The sequence below is a fragment of the Bombus pyrosoma genome, linkage group LG4 (assembly GCF_014825855.1).
Source record: "Bombus pyrosoma isolate SC7728 linkage group LG4, ASM1482585v1, whole genome shotgun sequence".
NCBI classification, from domain to species: domain Eukaryota; kingdom Metazoa; phylum Arthropoda; class Insecta; order Hymenoptera; family Apidae; genus Bombus; species Bombus pyrosoma.
This window is the reverse complement of record NC_057773.1, coordinates 7,548,263-7,574,636: the sequence shown is the minus strand read 5'-3', so window position 1 is coordinate 7,574,636 and position 26,374 is coordinate 7,548,263. Positions and strand designations below refer to the sequence as shown.

At 34.9% G+C, this 26,374-nt stretch overlaps 1 protein-coding gene across 1 annotated transcript in view; it reads left to right on the top strand.

Annotated features, from left to right (window-relative positions):
* The window catches only part of LOC122566444 (protein timeless homolog), a 247,359-nt gene that overhangs the window by 1,697 nt on the left and 219,288 nt on the right, over nucleotides 1-26,374 (top strand). Inside the window, exons 7-15 of the mRNA XM_043723656.1 lie at nucleotides 61-224; nucleotides 1,700-1,817; nucleotides 2,902-3,164; nucleotides 3,664-3,796; nucleotides 3,877-4,031; nucleotides 5,344-5,477; nucleotides 5,544-5,694; nucleotides 5,798-5,878; nucleotides 13,270-13,367. Of these exons, the coding sequence (XP_043579591.1) occupies nucleotides 61-224; nucleotides 1,700-1,817; nucleotides 2,902-3,164; nucleotides 3,664-3,796; nucleotides 3,877-4,031; nucleotides 5,344-5,477; nucleotides 5,544-5,694; nucleotides 5,798-5,878; nucleotides 13,270-13,367 (1,297 nt within the window). The remainder of the gene's footprint in view (nucleotides 1-60; nucleotides 225-1,699; nucleotides 1,818-2,901; nucleotides 3,165-3,663; nucleotides 3,797-3,876; nucleotides 4,032-5,343; nucleotides 5,478-5,543; nucleotides 5,695-5,797; nucleotides 5,879-13,269; nucleotides 13,368-26,374) is intronic.

Sequence of the window (26,374 nt, the reverse complement as noted above, 5' to 3'; positions counted from 1 at the left end):
CTCTCCGAAATAATTTAACATTTAATAATCACTCGTCTTATATACGTTGCATATTATTAGATTATATCGTTAATGCTTCGTGATCAAAGTGCGAGTGAATTAGCGAAGTCCGGCTTGCAACGTAGTCTTAGCGAAAAAGAAAAGGATGAAGAAACACTTTTAGCAGCTCGACTCAAAGAAAAGGAGAAAAAGATAGAAAGAGTGAGAAAATATGCAGGAGCTAGGTAAGTTTAATTAACTCTATTCTCTAATATTATTCTTTATTCTCTCTCTCTCTCTCCTTATATATATACACATATATATTTCTATATATAGATATATTTTTACTTTCTTGTTTGTTTCAATTTTTATGCAATAAAAACATAGTTTATTCTTCATTTACGTATTTAGATAGTTTTAAAAAGTATGTTAAAGAACTAGATAAAAGAAAATAATAATATTCATACTCTTCTAGTTAATCTATCTATAGTTTATTTAATACATCGAAACAATTTTGAAGATATTGTTTCTAAATATTTCGTTTTAGTAAGTGATTATATTTACAACTAAGTTATTATAAATCAAGCATTTAAGAACATAATACGTTATTTTTTTATTATTTTAAATATTGGAAACAGTGATCGTTTCTATATGTAAGGTGCAAGTGATTGGTTTTATTGCAAACTGTATAGACATATTATAATTACTTATACGTAAATCTAATTACACATTTCGCTAAATATCCATGGCTTGGGCGACAAGTTATTTTAACATACTTATAAGGAAATTGAACATGAATAATATTGTGAATATAACAGAATAAACAGACGATCAATACCACTTAAGGGACATTGCTAAGGAAACATAATTTATTCCTAGTACTACATATGTAATAAATCTGACCCACTTTTTAAAGTAAGACCACGCACCATTTGAATAGATGCTTTTACCCACTTGTTGGGGAGTGCACGTGTTTTATTCTTGTGTCGTGCATTATTCACATCTTTTTGCTATGTTCCCCTATTTTCCGTAGAAAGCTTTTTGCAACTTGAAAAGAAATCAAAGGAGGTAGAGAGATTGATCTTTTCTCTCACACCCTATGAATCGATGGACAATGCTATCACAAGCGACAAAATGGCACCGTCCAAAACAAGATTTTATGTTCAATATTTCAAAGATAAAAGCTTTAAAATAGCAAAATTGAAAAATGTATCATTGATTTAGAACGTATTTAATAAAAATTAGTAAAAATGAGATATCAAAAATTTTATGAAATTTAAATATTTCATATGGTTATTTGTAATTTTTTAGAAACTTGAATTTTTCTAATATTTGTGAAGTATTCACATATTCACATCTTTCTTTAAATAAACAATAAATAAATTTATTTTCAATATTTCTAGTTCAGTCTCTGATTTTGTTAATGCTTAAATTATGTATCTATTGTAGTTGATATAATGAACCGATTACACAAGAATAATAAAAACAAGAAATCGAAGACGACTTTCTCCCACAAATAAATGTACGAGGAAGAAAATGCATCTTCCTCGTTTAGCAAACTATCTGCTAGTGACAGCCGTCTTCCGTACTATTGATTAGATTTTCAGAAGTCATACATAAAATTGATTGGGATTTTTTTGGGGGTGGTTTTTTTTTGAGTAGTGGGTTCTTTTTTATATCAATATATATAATTTCGTCAATTGTTTAATAATATGTTTAGACATTCACATTTTGGTGGAACTTACGTTGTGCAAAATATGAAAGCCATTGGAGAAAATCAGCTATTATGTCACAAACCATACCAGAAGATCGAGGCATTAAACTTCGGCCAAGATAAGGTAATTACTGCAGCCGTTATTGATATGAAACAATTCTGTTATGGTTTTCATTTCCTTTTTTTGTTTCTGTTCCCAAATAAAGGAAATAAACGTCAAACCAGAAAATGGTCAATTCAATTAATCTTTGGTTTCCAACGGTAGCTCTCATTAATGAATAAGTAGGAATGAAGGCTGGGTGGATTTGAATGAAAATACGGTTGTTAATTAAGGCTATCCTCGCGTAATTAGAACTGGCTCCTTGCTTAATGGTGCTGAAACATTTAAAACTAGGTCAGTGCTCTTTTCGCGGACGTTTCTCCTCCTTTTCTCTTGTCTCTTGTGTCCCGCTCGACTATAAAACGATCCTTTTCCTTCTTACATCGTTATTACCGTTTCCTTCGTAGAACATCCGTATTTGAAGACAAACTTTTCCTAGCTTGTTTTTTCGTAGCTCGTTTCATTATGAACTGTTATAAATCTACTAGGTCACATGCCTGACGGCTATCTCGAATTGAGGCGATCAGTGACTTCTGTCATATCGTTTATGGAATTCCACCAGTTTCCTTCTCTTGATATCTTCTCTTCTCTGATCCCTTCTACATTTTCGTGAAATTGTTATATAGAAACAATGAAAGGCTAAAGTCTATGTCATCTCTTAAACGAAGTTGTATTCTACAGATTATGTCGCCAATCTTTTGTAATAAAGCTTACAAAATATGATTTTATTATAACTTCAGATTAAAAAGAAGTTTTTCCGTTATAAATATACAACAAAATGTTAAGCTTAGTTTAACGAAATGGGTAGAAGTTTAATATAACGAGCAATTTATTTTTTATTTCTGTAATTTTGATTAGGATATAATGGATGTTGACAGTGTAACAATCACCAAGACTTTTTAGACTGGTACGACAAAACACTTGTGATGAAGTTTGTTTTCAGACAGTCAAATATTTAATACACATGTTTTCAATTCTTTCTTGTCGATCCTGAATAAAACGTATAATATCTATGTAATTAACAATAATGATAAGTATATAGATCTGTGTAACATAATTTTAAATACATAATAATAATAATGTATATTTTGATTTCAATGCGACATAGAAAAAAGTGTCGAAACCGAAAAACAAACGTCCCATGTGGGATCCAAGGGGTGAACGTACATCTGCATTGAGTGTGAGGCTCATTTTGAAAGAATTTTGCATAGAATTCTTGAATGCTGCTTACAACCCCGTAATGAAATACGCAAAGTCCTGTATAGTCGGCGGAGCTCAAACCAATCAATCTGAAACAACTTGTTACTTATGGGCCTTGCGTTTTTTCATGGAGTTCAACCGCCATTACAAGTTTGAAGTAAAATATGTGAGGTAAGTCGGTGGAATTTCCTTATTTCGTAATAAAAGAAGGTACATTGTCAGAGAATAAACGTTGAAGAAAGGAAACAGAGATAGTTTTCGAACTCGTTTTACGCATCGTCGCTCTCTTTAGATTCTTGTCTTTGAGAAACATTTTCTAGCTATTTTCAGTGCAAGCGCCTTTACGTGCTCTGCTTTAAGCAACATGTATTGTTGGGATTTAAATTTTCCTTCCAACCAGTGCTCGTTGAACACTCATTATCATTCGAAGCATGTAGAAATGTTAGCAATTTGTGATCTCACACGTACATACATACACATGACGTTTTTCTTATTATTTAAAGTTTGTTTTTAAGAATTTATCAAAAATTAGAGACTTTAATGTATCGTTCTATTTTGTTACAATTAACTAATTCTAATTATTCGGAAGTTAAAACATCTTTAACTTTAATTTCTGCTCCTTCTTTAAAAGCAATGTAATGTTTGATTTTTTATACTAATTTATCAACAGCGAAACAATATCCACGGAAGTATTTCATTTAGTACAAAGACAAATGGATCATTATTACGAGATGATAATTACTGACAAAAAGAGAATTCCCCTTTGGTCTCGTAGATTACATTTAGCATTGAAAGCGTATCAGGTGAGGAACCGAGTATTGATATTTGTTTTCGTTTGATAGATGCATGGAACGAAATATGTTTTTTCTTTTTGTTATTATAGGAACTTCTGTACACTCTAATGGCAATGGATCAAAGTGCAGATCGTGGTGTTAGAGAATCCAGCAAGGTTATTAAGAGTAACGTGTTTTATGTTCCGGAATATCGGGAAACGATTCTTTCTCTCCTTCTCTGTTTCGACGAGGTTAAAATGTCTCGGTTCGTATAAAAGATTCTCTGTAACATAACATGAATTTTAATGTTGCTAAATGATAAAAGTATTTCAAACATTGAGATGAAACAGATCTGTATTTAATAAAATTTAATTGATTAGATAATGAAATTTTTAACATTTTTGACACAATCAGTATTCAATTAATATCATAAATTACATACGAGCCAATTCTGCTCTGAAATTCTCATGAAAAATTTATCATCTAATTTGTATATTAATAAACAGTTCCCTTATTGAATGCTCGTAATATGTATGTTTTTCCATCACATATTACTGTTATTGAATGATACAATTATGGGAAACATTTATTAAAGGAAGTAACGTTATAAAAAAGATGAAATGTATGTAAAAGAACAAACTTATTATACAACTAATAATTCAAAATTTTTCTTTCATATAAAGATTCAGAAATTGTTAGTTTATGCCGAAAAGATAAATGCTTAATGTCTTCTCAGGGATTTTAAATATCCTATAGCGAAAATTAATGATGTAATTTACTTGTGAAGTATTTCATTGGTATTACTATTTCATGCTCTGAGTATCTGTTTATCGTGTAGATAGGAGTGGAAAATGAAAAACTGTTTGCTAAAAGTTTTATCTACTGCAGACAGATTGATTCACTTTCAAATCAATCGGCTCGAACAACGAGGGAGCTATTTCTCGTACTTTCTTGCTTCTTTTCGACTGCACCTCTTCCCATTGCGTCCTCCCCTCGCTCTTGTCTGGTCCTCCTCTTTTCTTCTTCGCTTCTTGCTGGAATAAACAACTTCTATCGACCTTCCGGCCGGCGAAATGGGAAAAGACGACGGCCGTTCAACTTTTCGCGAGTTTGACGGGTTTTCCACTACGGAAATGTAAGGTCGGAGCACCATACCGCGATATCGTCGTTACTTTGACGTCTTAGTGACGCTGACGAAAACAAGACTTGACGGGTGCAGCAAACTTCGTTGCTGATGTTACGACTTGCAAACTGTACACACAACAGAACTGTATTAATTTCACGGCGGGTATTGTTTCATTTGGAGCGACGCGACGTTTCGAATGAGAATCTTATTGAACTATAAATATTCCAGTATAATTGGGAGATGAATAAATAAGTATAAATTGATACGTAGATATTATTACATTTTAATACTCAATATACCTATGTATATATAAAACATAAATAAAACTTCGTAAGTTCTTTCCAATGAAATAAATTGTAAAAACTCTATTCTTTTTTTTTAATTTTTCACACTTCATTTAATTTTTAATTAGCCCTGTATGTATTGAGTGAAATGTTTTTATTTTTTTTAGACAATATTTGATTGATCTCACTACAACAGCACACATCTTCTTAAAAATGTTGAGCAATTATTGTGGGAGAAATAAACGCAGCGTGATAGTCCAAAAAGTGAAACCAACACGACACAAAAGAACAAATAAAAAAAGTAAGAAACGAAATATTTCCTCTCAATTTAAATAAGGACATGCTTTCTAATATCAAACGTGAATAGAAGCTGTACAGAAAGAACAACCTCCGGTTCGAAGCTTACAAGAACGTTGGGACGAAGTTAGTCCCCAGCTATCCATTGTAATGCAAGAAGGAACGATACCGCAAGTTATACCATTTGATGCAACGTTGGATGTACCTATAGATGATCAGAAGTATGTTTATGTTACTTTATTCGATTATAATGATATTGGCAAATTGAAGTTGAATGCAAAGAATATTCTTATTATGTCATGTTGCTCGTTTCCTTGGTTTCAGGGTTGATGCAATGAAGAAGGTCCAAAAGCTACTACGGTCGAAGGATCTGGAGCAAGCTATTGGACTTATTCGTGCAGCAAGGTAAGTACACTATTTGTTTTGAACAGTAATTCTATGAAAATTGTTGCGTATATTCAAAGATCATCTCATAGAATAATTAGTATTTATTTTATAAACTGATCCTGATATGAATGTGACATGTTAAAATAGGTGTCACTGTTAGCGATTAATATTCTTCCTACTGTCGTTTGTTTGAAATAATACTTACTTGAATATGATTATCAGTTCAAATTATTGAAATTATGAATAGAGAACAACATGAATGAAGCATAAATTTAAAAACAAAATTAATATATTAATGATAAATAATAATAATAATCGATCTTGTACCTTAATTTGCATATTTTTACGTATATATTTTTGGTGACTCTCTTTAATATAGTATTAACATTTGTGCGATTGTGGTAGTATAGATTTCATTACTTCTATTATCTTTAGTGAATATATATAGGAAAATTGTAGTACAAAATATGGAGGAATGATTTATTAACAAGGAGACCCGATACTATCATGTCCGTCTTGTTGGTATGTGGTATGCATCGCGAATATACAATATTTCTGCCACAAAAATCTACCAGCGTGCTAAAAAAGTGATTAAAGTTTGGCCTATTTCACGCCGTCGCGTCAAGGTATTCGATCAATTTCCATGACGTCCTGCCTCTAGGGAGTAACTTCTTGATGTGCGCACGATATGCATATTAGTGAAAGTAACTTTCTCGTCTTTCATTTATCAAATAAAATAATTTCATAGCCTGGAGTTAATTGACCTGTCCGAAATTTTATTTATAATGAAATATTTCCTTCTTATGTGGAAAAGCTTTTGATTGACAATTTGCAGTTGACCATCACTCATTTCCTGCAATTTATTACAAATCGATGAATAAACATTAGCTTAAGAGATTTTAGTATATTCATCATTCATCATTCATTTACTATATTCAATCAAATATTGCAGCCTGAACAATAATTTAATACGAAATAACGGTATTGTAATGTATTTGTAATACATTGTATTTCAATAAAGTATAATGAGTCAGATTTAATACAACATATTGTACTGCAGTGTTTATAGAGATTAAAGAATTAATATTATAAATAGTAGAAATTAAAGAATTAATATTGATTTCTTTTTTTACGGTGTGTTTACATTCATAATTTGAATAGCCCAATTGACTTCAGCGTATGAAGTACCTCTTCAGTCGCATTTAAAGGGATTAATTACATTTTACAAATATAAGGCGGCGTGGTTGGTTCCGCCAACATATCGCGCACATATAGAAGTTCCTAGTCATTGCACACCATGCAACGATCTTGGATATCGTCATATCGTGAGATAAACTTTTAATCACTTCTGGAACAACTTAAGCCTTTAAACACCTTTTTAATACACTGACAGTTTGTTGTGTTAAAGACAAAAATTGTGTACGTGTTATCTGTGATACATATTATGCATAATATATATGCATAATATATATATAATATTGAGACATAACAAAATTTGATCTTTCTTTGCAAGAGCTGTGATGTGCATCATTTAATGCACATGTTCATGATATACACAGATATAAATTGTCTTTAATTTAGTGGCTTATTTTAGCCATTGTTTTTTATGAATTTAAGAACTATCTTATACATATATATTATCATATCTTGTGAAATTCATTTGTATCATTTGTAAGTTGTCTTTTTGAAAGCAATCATATTATTAATAGTATTACAAATTTTAGTTATATTTGTTAATAAGCAGAGAAAAAATTTATGGGTTAAGATATTAAACAAAATCTATTTAAAACTAGAGAGTTTGTATACCATTCTATTCTTTATCTCAAGAACTTTCTTCTTAATAATTTTATAATAATTAATAGTATCTTGTGAAACAGGGTTTGATACACCCTATATCAATACTATTGAATGTAAACATGTATGTAATTACAATTTACATGGCTGTAATTAATCACATCGATATTTATTCATAATGTACATACTATTGCATAGTAATGAGTTTCCCTATATGTCAATTTTATATTACGTAATTTACTCATAGCAATAGCTTAATTATTATCGATTTTAGACAAATCGCTAATGAAGTTACGGAAAGTATTTAATTGCATTGCTGTCTTTCATGCTTAAGCTGCAAATACAAAAAGCGATTTTTTTAACTCCATTTGATGTGGTTATGAACAATGCTCAGGGCTAAAAGTGTCATTTATGCGAAGAGATGAATAAGAGCCACGGAGCTGAAAATAGCATTCAGGTTGATGACAGGTCACACGCAGTGAAATTTCTTCGCATTTGACTCACGGCATCTCTGTGGTCGACCAATCATTGATTTGTATGCCGTAAACCAGAGGCGAGAGTTTCCCAATGTATTCAACAAAATGGTTTTCGGTTTTCTTTGTTCTTTACGCTTTTCTTGCTAATCTCTACCTTTTTCGCGGTTGAGTATAAAATATATCATACAGCTACGAGCTGAATGGTTCGGAATATCTGTAATATTGTATAGGCACATAGGTGGTTTGCTAAAGCTTTATTTTGCCAAAATTGTTACGTGCTAAATGTACTGTGGGAAATCCAGTTCAAAACATTTGGCCCTTCGTATTTCTAATAAACAGATATACATTTTTAACCAAATCGTAATTTTGTTTATTGTAATATCAAATATTAAACTATTAATAATTAACTTAAACGATCCTAGTTCTCTTAGTGGTAATTATTTCTTACGCTTTAAACATGCCACTTGTAAGTATTCAGACATTTCATTTATGCATTCCTCTATTTTCTTTCATCTGACTAAATGAATTTTTTGTTGAATGGAGAAAGAAGATATGGCATATTAACTTCATGCAATATGTCGGTAGTACTTTTTAAGAACAAGATATCGAATATGCAAGGAATCGAATGTATTCAGTACTGAAAGCTCGTGTTAGTGACTGTCGCTCATTTAATCGAAGTGTTTATATTAAATTATTCAGAGAGGTCTGTTTCATGGAAACATTTGATTTTTTCAGCGCTCGTTTTCTTTAGAAGCCTGGGCCAATTAATTGGCTAGCTGGCAAGTGTTTACTCTTCCACTGATATTTACATTGCATTAAATCTGAAAGGGATGGTCCGTTCTTGAAATATGTCAATGCATGTTGGTTCATCTCAATGAGTCCTAAGCGGTACTGAACCCTGTCCCTTTGAAGTGTTCTGCCTCTAAATATACTCACGAGTCTTTTCCCTTCGTTAAGTTGTTTCTCCATTCCATCCCATCGATCCTTCTGGCTGGTAGCCTTAATCGCCGCTTCGATGGTTTCGCGGGAGCAGTACACTTTGGAGATGAACTCGTTGACGCGAAAATGAGTTCTTTGCATTCACTTCGCCTTCAAAGAGTTTCATTTTTATAACAGTGCGTCAGTTATATCTATTCTTACAATTAATTGCTAGATTAATACCTCTTTTGTCGATGAACTCGTTGATGTGGAAACGAGTTCTTTGTATTCACGTTGCGTACAAAGGGTTTCATTTTTATAACAGTACGTCGGCTATAAATCTATTTTTACAATTAGTTGCTAGATTAATAACATTTTTGTCGAATACGGTATTCATCTATCCTGTATATATTGTATTTCACGGCAAGTTATCCGCTAATTAACTTTATAATACATATTTATCTAAAAAGATTTTCAATTACGCAATTCTTTCTGATCTTAAAATTACTTCAAGACACGTTGATAAGTATCTTAATTTCAGTGAATGACATTTCGTGCAAGTTAAAGAGCTTTCGTTGCAGTTAACACACGTCTCAAAGGCACTAGAGTAAGATTGCCGAAACAAAAAGTGCTTCATCGTGAGCGGTCTTTCTCGTAAAGCTAGGGAGTTATAGCCCTTCCTACAGATTTTTCTTTAGGCGGTATCATCACCGCAGTACTTCTACGTAGTACTTTAGGAGATTGTTCGTAATATTCCATCGTCCATTTTATGGGGTAAGCTTTGCCATAGCCGGTACACAATGGAAGCTTCTGGTTCATGCCGACCTTGTGCATACAACGGGATAAAAGGAAGCAGCAGACTGTTGACTATGTAGCATATAGAGGTAGGCTCCGAATAAGAGATATTAATAACACATTTCTGATAATCTGGTGGTATTACGGTAAACAGTATAATGCTTTGAATTTCCTTTTATTCGTATATCTACGTAGCGTAGGTACAGCTTGCCCTTGAGAAGCATGGAGAGTTTCCAGTGATCGCGTTCCGTTTGCCTAGCAAATACTCTCGTCGTTTAGATACTGACTCAAATCCTCTAATTTTCTACTTACACCATCTGCATCGGTGCCATCGGCAAAGTATGCTGACTTTGGTTCAGGCTTGGATAACTCAAAGTCGCAGGATAATTAAGGAGAAGAAGCGTAGCTTTTAGCCCTTTTCGTGTTAAACGAGGAGGAGTAAGGCGAATAATCAACGAAGTCTTATTTGCGTCTTAAAAGTTGGAATTTTCTCTGGTTTGAAAGGTAGATTCTACCGCTGTAATTAGAAGCAAATGAAAATTGCCAAATTAGATACATGGGTGAAATTACAATGTTCACCTAATTTGTATAGCATTTTTTAAATTAAAACATTGCCGGATCATTACTTTTAGAATTTTGTTACGATTTTATTTGGTTAAAAATGTAATGTAATAGTCGTAGAATATATTTTTTATTGATAATCGTCTAGATTTATAGGATGATACTATCTGTAGTATTTTTGGATCGATTCTTTGTAATATACATCTTTCTTGTTATTCTAAATTCGGGATTTACCAATTTGTAATTATGTTACAAGCGATTTGAGCCTCGAGCAACTTAATTTCAAGCATTTTTCGATTTCAAATCGAACAAAGCCAATCTACCTCCGATAAGTTGTGCTATTCTGACCTCGAACTAAGAGATGAACCTGGTCTTGAATGTTCGAGTGTCAAGGGCGAAAATTGACGCGTCGAAATTATTCGTTCCGTGTCTGGCAAAGGAGGTAGTTCGGACGATGGGATTGGGAGGTTGGTTGAGGCGCGTCTGAGAGATTCCATTGTCGCGGGACTTCAAATCGGGGGATAATGGGGATTGTATGGTACTGGATTTCTATTCAGACAGCCAGCAGCAGCGACCCCATACGAGCCACTTCTTCTGCCCTGGGGACAGCACGTAACCTCCCTTCTCTCCTCGACTCCCTCCTTCTGCATCTTCACCCTTTTCCTACCCGCTTATTGGATTCTCCCTCCAAGTCAGGGATTTTGCACTCTCGAAAGTAGCTAGACTTTCCTGACCTGCGGCTTGACATGCTCCATAAACGGATTAGGTTTTGTTGTAGGGAAAATGAGATGTGTTTTGCAATACGTTTTTAGTAATGCGTGCATGAAAGTGTTTATAGATGTTAATGCTTGTACATTTTGTTTCTTTATTAGTCCTTGTATTATGTAGAAGAAGTGGGGATATTGACGAAGACAATTTTAAATAGCCAATGCTATTTTTTAATATAGTTGCCGGAAAAGATAATTCTTTTATGTAGGTTTGTGTAACTAAATAGATAATACTGACTGTATGAGAATTATCTTCTTTATATTGTATCGTACAATCTATACTGTAACAAGCAAATCGAATAAGGAGAGTGCAAGCCCCGGAGGATGCTGATTAGGGTAAGTTCGTATAATGACAGCACCATTCATAGGTATTATTATGGTAACATTATAAGCTGGAATTCTGAAACAGAGTAGCTATATTTATCGAGCAAGTAGCGTGCCACTATGCACGTCTACTTCTAACGTCGACTTCGTTGTCCAATCACGTTTCGTCGTCTCTAGCGTTCTCTTTGATGATACTCTCCTTTCAGAATATTTCTACGTGCAGCAGTTTTTTAATGAAAATTCAAGGCAGGTGAAGACTTCCTGAAAAGCCAGCCACCATCTAGCACAGGGTTAGGAATCTTCCGCCATTAACTACACCCTTTTTCATGAGTGTTCCGTCAAGGTGAAGGCGTGATTTTAGCTTTGTCCTCTGGTCACGTACAAGGACTTTCTCCTTTCCTTGATGCTTTTGGATTCTCACAGGGAATAGAACTTTCGTAAAACGGACAGGTTCTCTCTCTCGCTCTCTCTGTTCCTGACTCTTATGCTTTATGAAGGACGATCTTCATGCGAAGCAATTAGTATTTCCTCCACCCTGTTTACTAAAGGCAGCATGTAGCTTTGTTTCGTGTAGCTCATCTTCAAATTAAGCTTACCAGTTCCTTTTATTACTCATATTTAAATATTTAACAAGCCTGCTTTGGAAATGTCAATTCCTATCAGTTCCTCAATTCCTTTCCTTCTTAGTGGATCTACAAGTAACGAAAGAAAATTTTGAACCGTTTTCGTGAATCGTTTTCTATTGAGATTTGCATTGAACGAAAACATCGATGAAATAGTGTTTTTTTCTAAGATAAGCTTGGAGAATAAATTCAATGAAATTTGAGTGGATCGCGAAGCAGCTGTGCCATCGTCTCCCTGAGAATCTTTCTTCGTACGGTTTTTTATTCATTTTTCACGCTCGGAGCTGACTTCACCACCTTCTACCTCTGGATATTTTAGAACACAGGCACTTCGCGGACTTTATGCATGTATGTACACCGACGACGACGATGGCCGAAGGTAGATGGAAGAATAGAGGGTTGGGCGTGAACACTTGACGTAAGCAGCCGGATGTTGGCGTAGATCGCGGTGAGGTTCTCGTACTCAAGGGAGCCTTCTACGAGACCCATTGAGATTGCCACTCGGACCTCTTCTCCTATCTCTCCCTTACCCTTTTGCTACTTTTCATCGTCTCGTCTTCCGTGTCTTTGCTACGTATGCTACTCAAGATAATGAAACACGTCATTAAGTGCCTCGCTTTGTTTAATCACGCTAATCTCATTCCGCAATATACGTGTTACTTCTTTTGCCACGTTCGCATAAATGTTAGAAGACCGTGTCGGGGGAGTTTTGCAGCCATGGAATATTTTTAATTTTCCATATTTACAATTTCCCTGGATAATTCTTGGAGTGTATTTTAGTTTAAAATTCAGAAGAAGGTTACATCTCGTTAGTAAAGGTCGTTTTCATGATTGGAGTTGAAATTGTATATTCTTCTGTGCATTGATTTAACAATATATTTGTTTCTTTTTGTAGTAGAAAATTAACTAAATTTTCTATGAAATATATTTTCTTCGTGTATCGTACGTACAATACAGTACGGTTCTACTTAAAAAATAGTTGCAGTATATTTTATAATGCTTGAAGGTCTCGTGAAAAGTCTTCCTTTAAAGCATTTGAGTATGCGCATAAGCAATATAATGTTTAATAAAGGATAGAATTATCGATTCCAAGCTTCTTGTTGTAATAATAAGGAAGGAATCTTGGCTGAATGTAGAAAATCATTTCGCAGGGAAGTCTGGCCCGAGAACGACAGTTTCGGAAGTGCTAATATTACGTCGGGGGAGGAGTTTCTAGCGCTACGGGAAATCTTCTTCGCAGACTTGGGTGGTGAGTAACATTTTTGCATTTGGTGTGAAGTGTTTTTATAATCATATGATATATTTGAATCTGTCGGTTGTTTAATAATTAAAAGATAACGAAAAATCAATAATCGTAAAATATCACAGTAATTATTTGTAAATATACATACCTTAGAAGCAAAATTTGTTATCGTCGCGGCACGCATTTTAAAATATTTTTTAACCTTGAAACGGAGGTGAAAGCATCGTTAGTTGTAATCTCTCTTTTTGGTTTGTAGATTTCCAACAATTTTTAACGCACAACATGATGCAAATTCTTAATATACATGAGAATTTCGATCGTACTAAATTGGTCCTCGAAAAGAAAACTTAATTCCTGGCTAACACCGTATGGCCTCGAATATCATTTAAATTAAATTCTGCAAAATATCGTGCTAATGAGATTCTAGGAAACGAGACGACATACATATATTTGCAATCTCCGGTAGGGAGCTTGAGATAAAGTTAAAACTTCGTACTTTGAAAGCAGTGGCCGTTAGTACTTTTTGCGCGACCCTCTACTCATCTTCCCATGGGGATTGCTTGTATAACTTGAATTTATCGAGAAAATTATATTCTCTGTATACATAGACCCGCGAGAAACTTGTGGGTGCTACTTTTGGTGGCACATGATTATAAGGTGAAAAGTCTTTTATTACATTCGAACATGAAAGTAATAAGCTGGCCAATTTAAATTCGCGGAAATTTCGTAACTAACCGAATTTATTGAACTAAAATCTGATTCTTTTTATGAAATTTCCTTTCACGAAATTTTTCATTGATTGAAGACTTTACGTTATATCTTCTTTGCGGTCAAATGTCACGATGTTATCGTTGGTGTCAACGTTGAAAATGTCGTTTTATTTCGTTTACACGTTACGTGCATTCTTGCGTGCATTCACACGATACTTTATGATAACTAGATACGGGAGATTATCGCAAATCCTCCGAGTACGAAAATTCTCCGTAATCGAGCATGCACTGCCGTATATTTATTTACTCAAGCGTTTGAAATTTTAACGTAATCGCCTGGAGCTTGTAATAAAATAGTTCTACAACCGACGGATTCAAATATTCATTCTCACCTTTCTTTTTTCCCTCTTTCGCTTAAATTTCCGTAAGAATAAATTAACGAGCTGCTGGATACTCGTGCTAAGAAGATATTAACAGAGGAAAAACTTATAAACACGTAATTTTACTCAAGGGGAACACCTGCGGGACCGGTTGTAATAACTGGCACGTACATCATGACACAAATTTAATTAAATACACCCTCGGTATTCATTTCACGCTTCTAATTTATGTATGAATAACTATGTTGTGTAACACCGAGATTTCATGACGTTCCATCTTCCGGAATGTATTTATCTATGTTTATTAACGGAGCAACAATGGCCATACCGCTCTGAACGTTTCAATGGGATGTTATTCCTTTTCATTTCGATCCTCCCCTTTGTGTCTTTTGTGACGTGTTGGCCGCTTTTCTTAATGAAAATGAATTGAAATACATCATCACAAAAGAATATTTTAATTAGATGTACGAGTATAATGATTCGCGAAATATGGAATTGTCAAATTTTCAAACATAAAATCAGATAGATATTGCTACGAGATACATTAAAAAATTATTCTTTTGAAAACGATGATCTTAAAGTAGATGCTATGTTATATTTTGCGTTAGTTTAACGTATAAGTTTTTACTTACATTATGAATAAAGTAAAATTGATTACGCCTTGCGCTTATTCTTTATTTTTGGTATTATGAGCGTAATGCATACTGCTTAGTTAAATTGATTGACATTGATCGTGTAGTCTGTTGCATATGCTTTGCTCGTTAGCGTATTCAGTGTTTTCGGTGTCTACGTGACGTACAAATGCATGTAGATTTAGTAGAAAGTAGATGTTATACAATTATAGGACTTTATTTTAAGGACTATGTGAACAATTTCTTCGACATAAACGAACAAAATTAAAATATCAACATTTGTCTCATTATTAATCGAACTTTTATGATTTCAAAAAGATTACGCGAAATTTGATGTATATTTTACTGTATACACATGTTTGTATGTAGATATTTCGTGCAATTAATTCGAAGTTACAATTCTCATTTTATTTTTTTTTTTCGAATTCGCGTTTTCATCGCATTAATTGCGATGTTAAATAATTTCCATCCGATTCTTTCATTTTACATCGTTTATGTATATATAGCAGGAATATTTTAGAAGGGTTAAGTTATTGCTAGGTGTTATCTCGACCTGTATATATATATATCAAAGGAACTGACTGGTCTTGACACAGACTAAAAAATAGAAAAATGAATCGAGTGCACGGAACAGGAAGAGAAATAGCAACAGGGCACGTTCAACTTGCTATTATATATTTGAATCACAAGGTGTGCCTCATGCAATAGAGCGAAACGAAATCAGCTGATTCTGCGCCGAGTTCGCATGATTCGATCGTTGCTGTTCCTCGTTTCGCCTATGCTCTGGTACTTTATGCACACCGGTACTTGTATTTTGCGACTTGGCCGTGTCCTGATGCATCTGCCGCGCATAATGGAGCGTCTGTTCCGCGTTGATAAAATGTACTGCAAAAATCGGAGTATATTTCACGAGATAGACCTGTCTCCTTTTTTGTTTTTACACCAAGATAAACGTTCCGCTTACGGCGAGAAAAATTAGTCGTCAGGGAAATCTGAATTTAGTCGGGAACTAGTATAACTGCGGGCAGTGTACAATTTTTTCTCTTGATCATGCTAGATTTTACAATTTTATTACGGATATGTAAACAGAAAGGGATTGATATCCTGCGAGTAAAATTGGAGCAATCGGTTCGAACGAAATTTTTCCCCGATACCGATACTTAGCTCTATTTATTAAGAGAAAAGGAAAATTTTTCAAGTATACCTATATATTCGGCGTAGAATCATTTGGCGGCCATTTGGCGTAGAATCTCTCTGATAAGTGTTTTTTTCTTTTTATAAATTATCAGTGATCGATAAAGCCGGATATCTTGGAGCCAGTCGAAAGGGTTTTATTTATACATGTCCTTTGTGTTGCCTTGGAATGGTCTCCACGTAACATTTACCAAATATACGTTTCACCGAATACTACTTTCGTGTGAAGTATTGCAGTACAAGCGAGGAAGATGCGACATTCTGCAGTGCAATTTTTCTCTCGCCCTCGCGCGATTCTAACTTGTTGGACTGAATACTTGATGGATGTATCAGAATAAGGAAACTATAAGTTTCCCACTGGAGGTCGAAGGTTTGATGAATGAAAACCGAATTGAAAGTCTCGTCTGTACCTTAGAGTGGAGCTAGCAACGATAGAATTTACATGGTACCCTAGGAACGAACCCTACCATATGTCCGCCGTTCATCTTGTTTTCATTCTTGCCAGGTTTTACGCTCCATAACTTAGTGTCTTCCAGCAAGGTATCTTCTGACCTTTTTATACGTTTTGTTTTATACACCACTGGCTCGAAGCGCGTGTAATGTTTCACTGCTTGGCTCTGGTTCCCTTAGACATGCAAACCATACAAGAGGGTGGCAATCTCTCGCCGATGTAGTAGAATAAGCTTGTTTACCTGTTTCCTCGTCCGTCAGATTTCTATCCCTTCGAAATCACCTTTGTGACAGCTTTTTCGGGAAGGGCCTCTACGTGCATCGAATGACGATCTGATCACGTTAGGAATTGTGTTTCGATGATGATAGAGTGCAAACGAGGCCAGGAAAGTTTCGCATTCACCCAAGTGTTCGTGTATTCAAATTTTATTTCAGATATTCTGAATTGCACACCATCTCCTCAGTTTATGCATTCACAATGCAACGTTATTTAATAGACTTGGGAAAAAAGATTTCCATTATGGCAATGCCAATATTTTTATTACCCACGTTATAATAGCTTCGTGTACGTATCCTAGTTGTATATACACCTTGTTATTAATTATTAAATAATTTAGTGACAAATTACTAAAATGTGTAAAGAAGTATTTGGTTGGCAATGTTGTTGTTTCATAAAACTCAAATATTTACTAGCTATCTCTTAGTCGTAGATTATTTATTATATTTGCTGAGCACTATACCATTAATCATGTACAATATATGTATATGCATAGATACAGTTGATCACAAAATTCAAAGCGCCAAATTAAAAAAAAAAATGCGTTTTATTATAAAATTACATACATTTACATGCCAATATAAAATAATTGAATTTATTCGGTACATTAAAGTATTCCCGAAAGAAATGACAAAGATCTGATGTGCTTAACTGACAAAAGTCTTGAAAGGAAATTACATCAGAATATACGAAACGTTTGTCTCTATTAATGTCTAAAATGTATTATGTAATATTACGTTGTATCTGCCTTTTTGTAAGATTTTATTTTATATCCTTTTATCTCTTCTTTTATGTGTAACAAGTCGTGTTATTTGTGGAACTAATGTCTTTGTTATGATATTTCTCTTTTAAGAGATGTACGTAAATTTTTCTATCTGACAATATACATTTCGCGACACTAATTTTTCAATCTGTCAAAATTATCATGGATCTTGAATGAGATAATAGAAGCATAATTGAAATTACGAATTATGAACGTAAATAAACTAGTGGAATATTCATTATTATTTCATTTCATAAATTACATCATATTTAATTTGTCAATTCCAAACGAAGTTTAAATTAAAAGATGAACGTATGTTTGACATACCATACATCTTGGTCCATTTTATTCTGTAAAAACAAAATTTATGCTAGGAAATCGGAAATTGCGAATACGTACGCATCGCTTCGCTTGGTAAAATTATTTTCCGATTCGACCAATCTGCTAGCGGTTTTCAACGTACACTAGTCTAGGAATCATAACTTGGAAGAGTATCTCTGATTGCATCAAAAGTATGGTACACCTAAGATCAGTATGGTACGTTAGTGAGGTGGAAAAGTGGTTTCGAGAGACTTACCTGGAGAGGTTTATTGAAAAACTTGTTCCCTGCATCGAAGAAATATCAAATCGTAAAAGGTCTCCCCGAATTGCGTGGAAAATAGGGGTGACTAAACTACTGTACTTCCAATATTCCGGTTTCTTCATTCAACGTTCGTAGACGCATGACAGAAATATTATTTACCCAAGGACCAGGTGAAAAATGTCGTACAATTTTTCATGTAATTGTTCGCGTCGCTTTTTATCCTCCTGTCGAATGTTATTTATTATCAAAGTTCTCTCCGATTTATTTATAATCCTGTTATTTATGAGGACGGCTCGGTATCGTTAATTTAATTTCTTTTTTCACTTTGGAGATCAGTATCGACGAACTGTCACATTTTCGATAAAATATGAGCTATCATCCACACCCGTTACAACCTGTCGTTGAACGATGTTGGGCAGAATAACCAGTCGATCGCTCTTTAGCACCTTTATGCAAATGTATCTCGAAAGAAATTTTATTATCTCGAACCTGGCAAGTAGCGTGTGCCTGTTTGCCTGTTCTGCTGCACATTGCTCAAGAAACAATGACCGGTTCGAACCGGTCGCTTTGAAACGCTCGAGGTGTACTACAGGCGGAAATTTATACTCTCGCTCAGTTGGTTGATCACCACCATATGTCTACATGTCTGTATCACCCTGACGTTGCGTTGCTCCTACATGCTAGAGGACGAACCGTACACCAATTTACCTAGAATCGGTGTGGATTGTTCGCCTTCCACTGGTCAAATTGCGATTCGCTGCATTGCTCCATGAGATTATGGGACAAACCAATCTGCAATTCGCTATTAAATTCACCGACTCTGGCTTAAATTTACAATAGCAGCAATCGTATGCCTGCGAGCTGTTTCACGTTCTACTGGCAGTAGTTTTAGATGATTCTTTGGAATAACGTTTTACAATATTAGCGCAGAAATTGAAATTATATAAAGATTTGATCACGAATCGGGATTGTTGTTGTATAAAATAACTTTAAACTGCTGCAATTGAATATTCTAATAATTCATTACATCAAGTATCTTATCGAGAGCTATGAAAGTATCGAGCTTTTTACGTCAAATGTCCATGTGTTCTTAGGTTTCATAACCTATTCCACTTGTCACTTTAATGTATCGAAGTGTGACCGACGAGTATTAATTTAACGTGCATTGTTTACAAATCATATATTCGAATCGATTGTTCAATGAGTGGCCATTGTTACTGTTCGACGATATGAGATTATATCAGCTTTAACTGGAATAATGACAGTAGATGAAGTATAACTTTTGTTTTGTGAAGAAAAGATAACGCGTTTAAAGCTTTCCACTGGACATTTATCGGTGTTCAGGTGTCAGCCAGACAATCGTGATGTTAATGTTTCTTTTTCAGGCAATTTCTCTCCTCTGGATGGCACAATAACTCTTTCAGTAACGATCTATAACCATTAACACGTTGAGAAGCACTTCAGCGGTTCTCTGCTGTCTGTTTTCGCTTTCTCCCTTTTTAAAGCTTCTTTTCTCACGTTTTTACACTTCATGTAAATTCTTCTTACGAGAACGGAGGACGTATACCGGAACAGTGTCGCAATATTTGCTCCATAGCAATGACGATTTCTCTCATTTCCTTTTTCTTTCGCTCTCGTTTTAAGCTCGTTTGCGGGCAAATCGGCCACTTAAAAAACGGGACACAGGGAGTAGGGGGAACATTCAACGCTTCAGTAAACACTCGTCGCTATCTGAACCTGTTATAAGCTATACAAATGGTATGCAAGAGGGGCACCGAGAGTGCTTCACCCTTACGTAAGCTGCAATGCGACGATTCTCCCCGCAGCTAGTTAATGAAGTTATGATTGAAGGTTAAATTCCATGAAATTGCCTCGGTTAATGGCTATGCGCCTCGCTATGAATGCAAATCAATGTTAAAAATTCGGCGTGGCCACGCTGAAAGGTTTACTCCGAAATAACGATTTTTTTAACGTACCTTTGGGAACGGTTGCGCCAATTAACCCACGGGAGATGTTCAGTTATATTTACGAAGGTGCCTCCAGGTAATTAACAACGCTGCGCGAAATGATTTAGGGAACTTTCGTACCCCAACGAAAATAAATGGGACAGAATTGTAAATTATCCTTTTCCATAATTTATATGACAATCGTTTACCGCGCTACATGGAAACCGGTTTTTGTGCTTTCGGGTTATTTTCCTCCATATTTGGTTCGTAATGAAACGTTCTATATTTTTACACAGTTTTCCCTTTGTTGTGAAACTAAACGTTTCGCTGCTTCGTATTAATATGCGAAATTGATTGTTATTTTCATGAAAAGTATACAATGCACCACCTGATTTTATTATAATATTTTGTGATATTTTAAAATTTCATAAAAACGTTTCCTGTAAAATTTCCACAGTTTTGTAAGTACGTAAGTTACGATACTCTCGTTTCGTCGAAGGAGATCCTTTTGTTCTTTTTTAATACTTCACTTGTTTATGGCACGAGACTCGCAACATCTACATAAGGGAATCAAGCGGACTCAAGAGACGTTTAACAAAAAATTATTTTGCAGCTCTCTTTAACTTAAAGAGAGAATTTTGTTTATGCGATTTTTTACGATCATGAGGGACGTTTCTCATTGTAAGTCATATTGAATTTACCTTCAAAATGACTTTTCCATTCAGTATCATTTTATATCTATAATAAAAAGATAAAGGAAGTGTCTTTTTTTATTGCATCGTATCAAGTCTTTCTAATGCAATAAGAGTGTCGTAACCATACGTTGGACTTGTACTCTGCATTAATATCCCAACCAAAACTGTACGACTTTCGCAGGAAACATTTCCATGAAATCTTAATTATGACAGAAATATTTTAGATGATAAAATACTCTGTAAATTTTACTATGCACATGGCGTGTCAAATGAACGACCATGTTCCAGAAGGGAATGCAGCAAGCATAATTTTAGCATAAATCAACGAATCATGCGCTGGTTAGCGAAATATTAGCAACAAATATCTGAGCGGAAACGTGGGACGGATTAAGTTTATTTCAGCATTAAAATATGTTTCATAAGTATGATGTAATTGCGCAGTCAGAGTTGTAAAGTGAGGTAGGGAGGGAGAATTGGTGGAAAGGGAAACGAGAAAAGAGAGACCGGAGTCGTTCGTGTAAATAACAGAAATCTTCCCCAGGTCCAAGGTCAAGTGCTTTCTATAGTACTTCAACCCTGGCGTTCCTGTTTTTCCTCCGTTTTGCACTTTTCTTATACCTTTCTGATGTGCGCCGAATGGAAACACTGTGGATACCTTTATGTTTTTCAGACGGTCGCGCGCTGGCTAAAATAATAATGTATTTGCAAGTTGCGTAGAAATTGAATAACAGTCGTGTTTGAATAATACAGATATGTAAATGGAAGTTGGACCAGCGTAGGTACGTGGTGGCAAAGACATAGACGGCATCATTTATATTGTATCCGAGCCATCGTATTCTCCCGTTTCCATCGACAGCCTCTTCGAGCTAACTTTTAGGTTCCTTTGTTTCTTGTTTCTTTCTATAATTTCGCCTTTATGTGCCTTCTCTTTCATTCATATCTTTCTTACGCTATGGTTACAGTGGGCGAGTGTTCTGACAAACTGTAATTCCAAGGAATACGTCGTAATAGTCAAATCAAGTATAGATTCTTATCGGTGCATCATCCCCTGATTTATGTCCTCTGAATTTATACCTGCATCCAGATGTGCGAAATAAACTTGAAAAATTATTAGGAAGTTATTAAAATCTTTATAATTTTATACATGGTTCATAAAATTCATATATTCCATGCTGCAATAAAAAATAAATAAAATCATTTTTGGATTTAAAATCAAATCTGCGTAATAGTGCACGTAGTAAATAGAAAAAAGTATATGTAAATAGTTTATCTTCTAATAGGTAGTTTTAATTTATATAATCTGCTGATTTTATAAAAAAAAAATAATATGTGATATTTCTAATCACTAATTGATCGTTAATTCGTATACTTTGGTCACATCCAAATATTGTGACTACAAATCAATCAAAATATCCGAATACTTATGAACATTGGTGGAAGTCCGAGGGATGACTGTATTGCACAGTTTGTCAGAACACGCATCCGTTGTAATCATAGCCTTAACGAATTTCTAGTTGAACTTCATAGTTTGTTTGTCTCGCCTCTATTTCCAAGCTGTTGGCAATCGTAACCTCTACCAGCACCTTTTTCATATTTGCCTCTTTCATCAAGTAGCTTTGTTTATGTGTTCCTTGATCCAAGCTGATTCTTTCGTTTCCGTTTCTCCCTTTCGAACAAGACGTCCTTTCTTCAGGCTCATTCTATGTGCTCTTTCGCTTTCAGTTCTCGTTTCCTTAATGAGAACAAAAAGAAACGCGACGGTTCCTTTCTATCCCTTCCTACTATATTCTTGTTTCCGGCTTCGTTTTTACTCCCCTGTGCTGCTCTTGTGGCTTTCTTTTTTCTTATTTCGTATTCTACGTTCTCCTTTATCGGCACTTAGCCGGCTCTTCCCGTTCCGACTCTTGCCCCTTTAGCTAATATTTTGGTTCTCTAATATAATCATCCACAGCTCTCGACTCTTTTCAGCTCAGTTTCCCGTTTTACGCGATTGTAACGTTATTAAGATATAGTCTCTCTGTCGCGATAGTAACCGCTTATTACGCTTGTCCAAAATTTCATCAAGCGTAAAAATCTGGAAAGAGTTACAGATTGTTTGAGATTTGGAGAATTCCAATAAACGAAGAGTTTGGAATAAAAATTAAGTAACAACAGTATGCATTTTTGGTTACGAATGTATTATTCTCGTTTAACATTATTGCATTATCATTATAGTCTGTTGTTAATACAGAAGATGGAGAGACACTGTATTTTTGTACTATCGAAGGCCATTATTCGTGCGCAGACACTTATTTTAATTAATGGAGTAATAAGACAGCTCAAATAATTGGTTAGATCGAGGAAATAGAGATTTATCGACTTTTATCCGAGATAGAGATTTATCAAGTTTCGTTTCGGTAAGAAATACCCATAAGAAAAGTGAAGGAAGTGAAGAAAGTATAAGAAAGTGAAGTAAAACACATCCATTTATTTAGATTTCTTGTATTAATCGATGAGAAGGGTATAAGTCATGCTTATTTAACGGTTAATAATAAACATACCTTACTTAACAGTTATCTATAATATAATTTATGTTCATATCATAATGAAATATTATAAAATGTAATAATAATAATAACATGTTGCGACTGTAACATATTCTGTTATTTAGTTCTCCAGATTTCTTAAAATGTGACAATTTTCGATACGTTTGTTGTATCGTTTCGATCTCTGCCTATCAGAGTGGCAATCGCCCGCAAGGCGGATACGTTTCCTCGAATTAGGAACCACAGGTGTAATGTTCCGCGAAACAGAGTTAGTGCGGCAGAGTACCGGCACACGAATGAAATACACCGTACGCCATTCTGACTCTACATGCCTCCAAGCCGGAACCGAACGGCAGGTCGTTCCGTACGTTCCAGTCGGACTACCTAAATCGGATTTAGCGCTTCCTCTCAGCAAATATCAAAAATTTTTCCACCGCGTAGACTCATTCCGTATAAACGATTCTCTCGTTTTCCGCGCGCTTGGTTCCTTGCGAATTCTTCGATTATTTTAACCGTTATTTCGAAGATCACCGATTCCAAAGAATTACTCAACTATCGATGGCCATGAAATTCAAAGTCGAGTTTCGTGGGCAAGAATAAAATTCGACATAGGTGCTTTTATGGTAACGATCGGTTGGTTTTCCAGGCTCGCGGAACGAAGGCAGCCAATCTTCTTGGTATTTCGATCAGCCGTTCTTTTCGTTCGCCGACTCTGCATGAAACTTTCGATAGAAAATTGAATTTGAATCGATGCCGCGTCGAATCGAACGCGCCTCTGGTTATTTATTTCGTAGCGAACTTAGGCGCGGGTGAAGGAATGCCAGGATTGAGGACGCAGCAAGAGGATTCCGCTCTCCAGAGTCGATGACTCAATAACCAATTACCGGATTTTTTACGAGCACGGGAAGAGCAGCGTTTTATCGCGGCTGCCGAGGTGCGTTCCTATATTTATGTAAATTGCTACTGAGCTTTCTGGAAGGCAGTGAACTGTAAAATACGGCTTGGAATTCGGTTACATCTTCTCGTTACGCGCCTCTATGCTGCTTCCCCTGAGCTTACGTATCGAGCTTCTCCTTTGATTCGTTAGTATATATGGTCTTGAATAAACGATTCAGTATGCAAATTCTCTTTAACTTTGTTCCGGCAAAATGAGATTTTCAATGAAATTGTTAGTTATGGAGAATATTATAAGAAATGGTACAAGAAGAAGTCGATATTGCATTTAATGCTTCATAAAGTGATAAGAATGTAAAATAGGAAAATAAAGAGAAATTGTATTTTTATAAGCTGTGAAAAAATGTCTCTTAAGAATATTTTGATGAAACGAAGGAATTCGTTTAATTACGTGCTTCTCAGCATCTTATTTATGGGGTAATAAAGTTACTTCATTACATTTATTTGTAATTTTTAGCATGCACGATATAATCTAAGATGTGAATGATTCAATTTATTTCGATTATGATAGTCCACATAAAGAAGAAAGATTTGTTCTTGATTGATTTCATTTCTATATAAAAATAGATGTCAAAGTGATAACTACTAGTATATCTTTAATGTAGGAGTAAACTGTTTATAATTTGAAAAATTATCCTTGATGTCTGGAATACATAAATCTTACAAATATCGTCCATGTTTTTTTAAAACCTTGTCTAATGTAATAAAATTTATGTATATTATAGAAGAAAACATATCACATACGTTAACGAAGAACAAAGCTTATTTATATCTGTTTTTGAGACGAAAATATTCAAGTAATCAATAATATTCAACAATATATATTTAGTTCAATAATATTGTTATATTTGTTCGTTCTCAAGAAATATATATTTACGTCGAATACTAGTGACACTTCAGAAAAATGATATTAGCCAAAACTGTCCTTCTGTTTAATCAGGATAGGAGAAAAAAAGAGAAACGACGTATCAATTATCATATAAACAAATGTAAATCTCGTTACGTTAAATTTCACAGCTAAATATGTATTGTATATCGATCTTGCATTATTTCATTCAGTCTCACAATTGATACTAGGCTAATTACCTTTCCGTAAAACGAAAATGGCGAGCTACTTTGATAAAAAAAGAGAGAAGTTTGCTTCAGCTTATCGAAACAAGATAAAGTATTGTTTATCGCTATCGTTGGTATTATACGTAAAGGCAAAACGTACGAACGAACAACAGTGTATTGTTTAAACCAGCATTGTCATTAGCAGCACCGGCTCAAAGGAAGTACAAGTGACAAGCACGCCTTAATGACTTTTCGACGACACAATTAGGTTCTCGCGAAACGACGTGAGATAAATTTAAATGTGTAGCCACGGAGCCTGGCTACAGGGCTATGTAGAACGACGCCGGAAACCGAGGGCGGGGAGCAAGTTCCCTTGATACGAGAACGAAATAGCTCTTCACTTTTTTATCACGATCCACCGTCTCGTAATAAAAGCAAAGGGTGAGCGCAGATAGGTGGGTGAGTGGCGTCGAGGCATGGCCAGTGTCCTCGATGATCTACATTGAGACGAAACTACGTTGCAGAGAGATAATGCACGTCTCCTGAGCACGGAAGGCTTGGAACGACACTTTCGAAAGACATTTGCCTAGTTAATGACATCCCCAGGGAATATTATTCAAGGCGACAAATCTGCTTTTTATTGCCTTCGTCGAATTTGTTTTTACACCGGTCGGGCCGTAAGAAATTCTTATCTGGAAATTAGGTCGATCTTGGCTTAGATATGTTGATGAGTTTTGCTTTCCTACCCCTTAGTACTTTATCATTTGACTGAAATGATTGTGCCGTCTGAATACGATTTTATCCTTTGATATTACTTTTAATAATTTTTGTATTATATTGTTCAGCTTTCT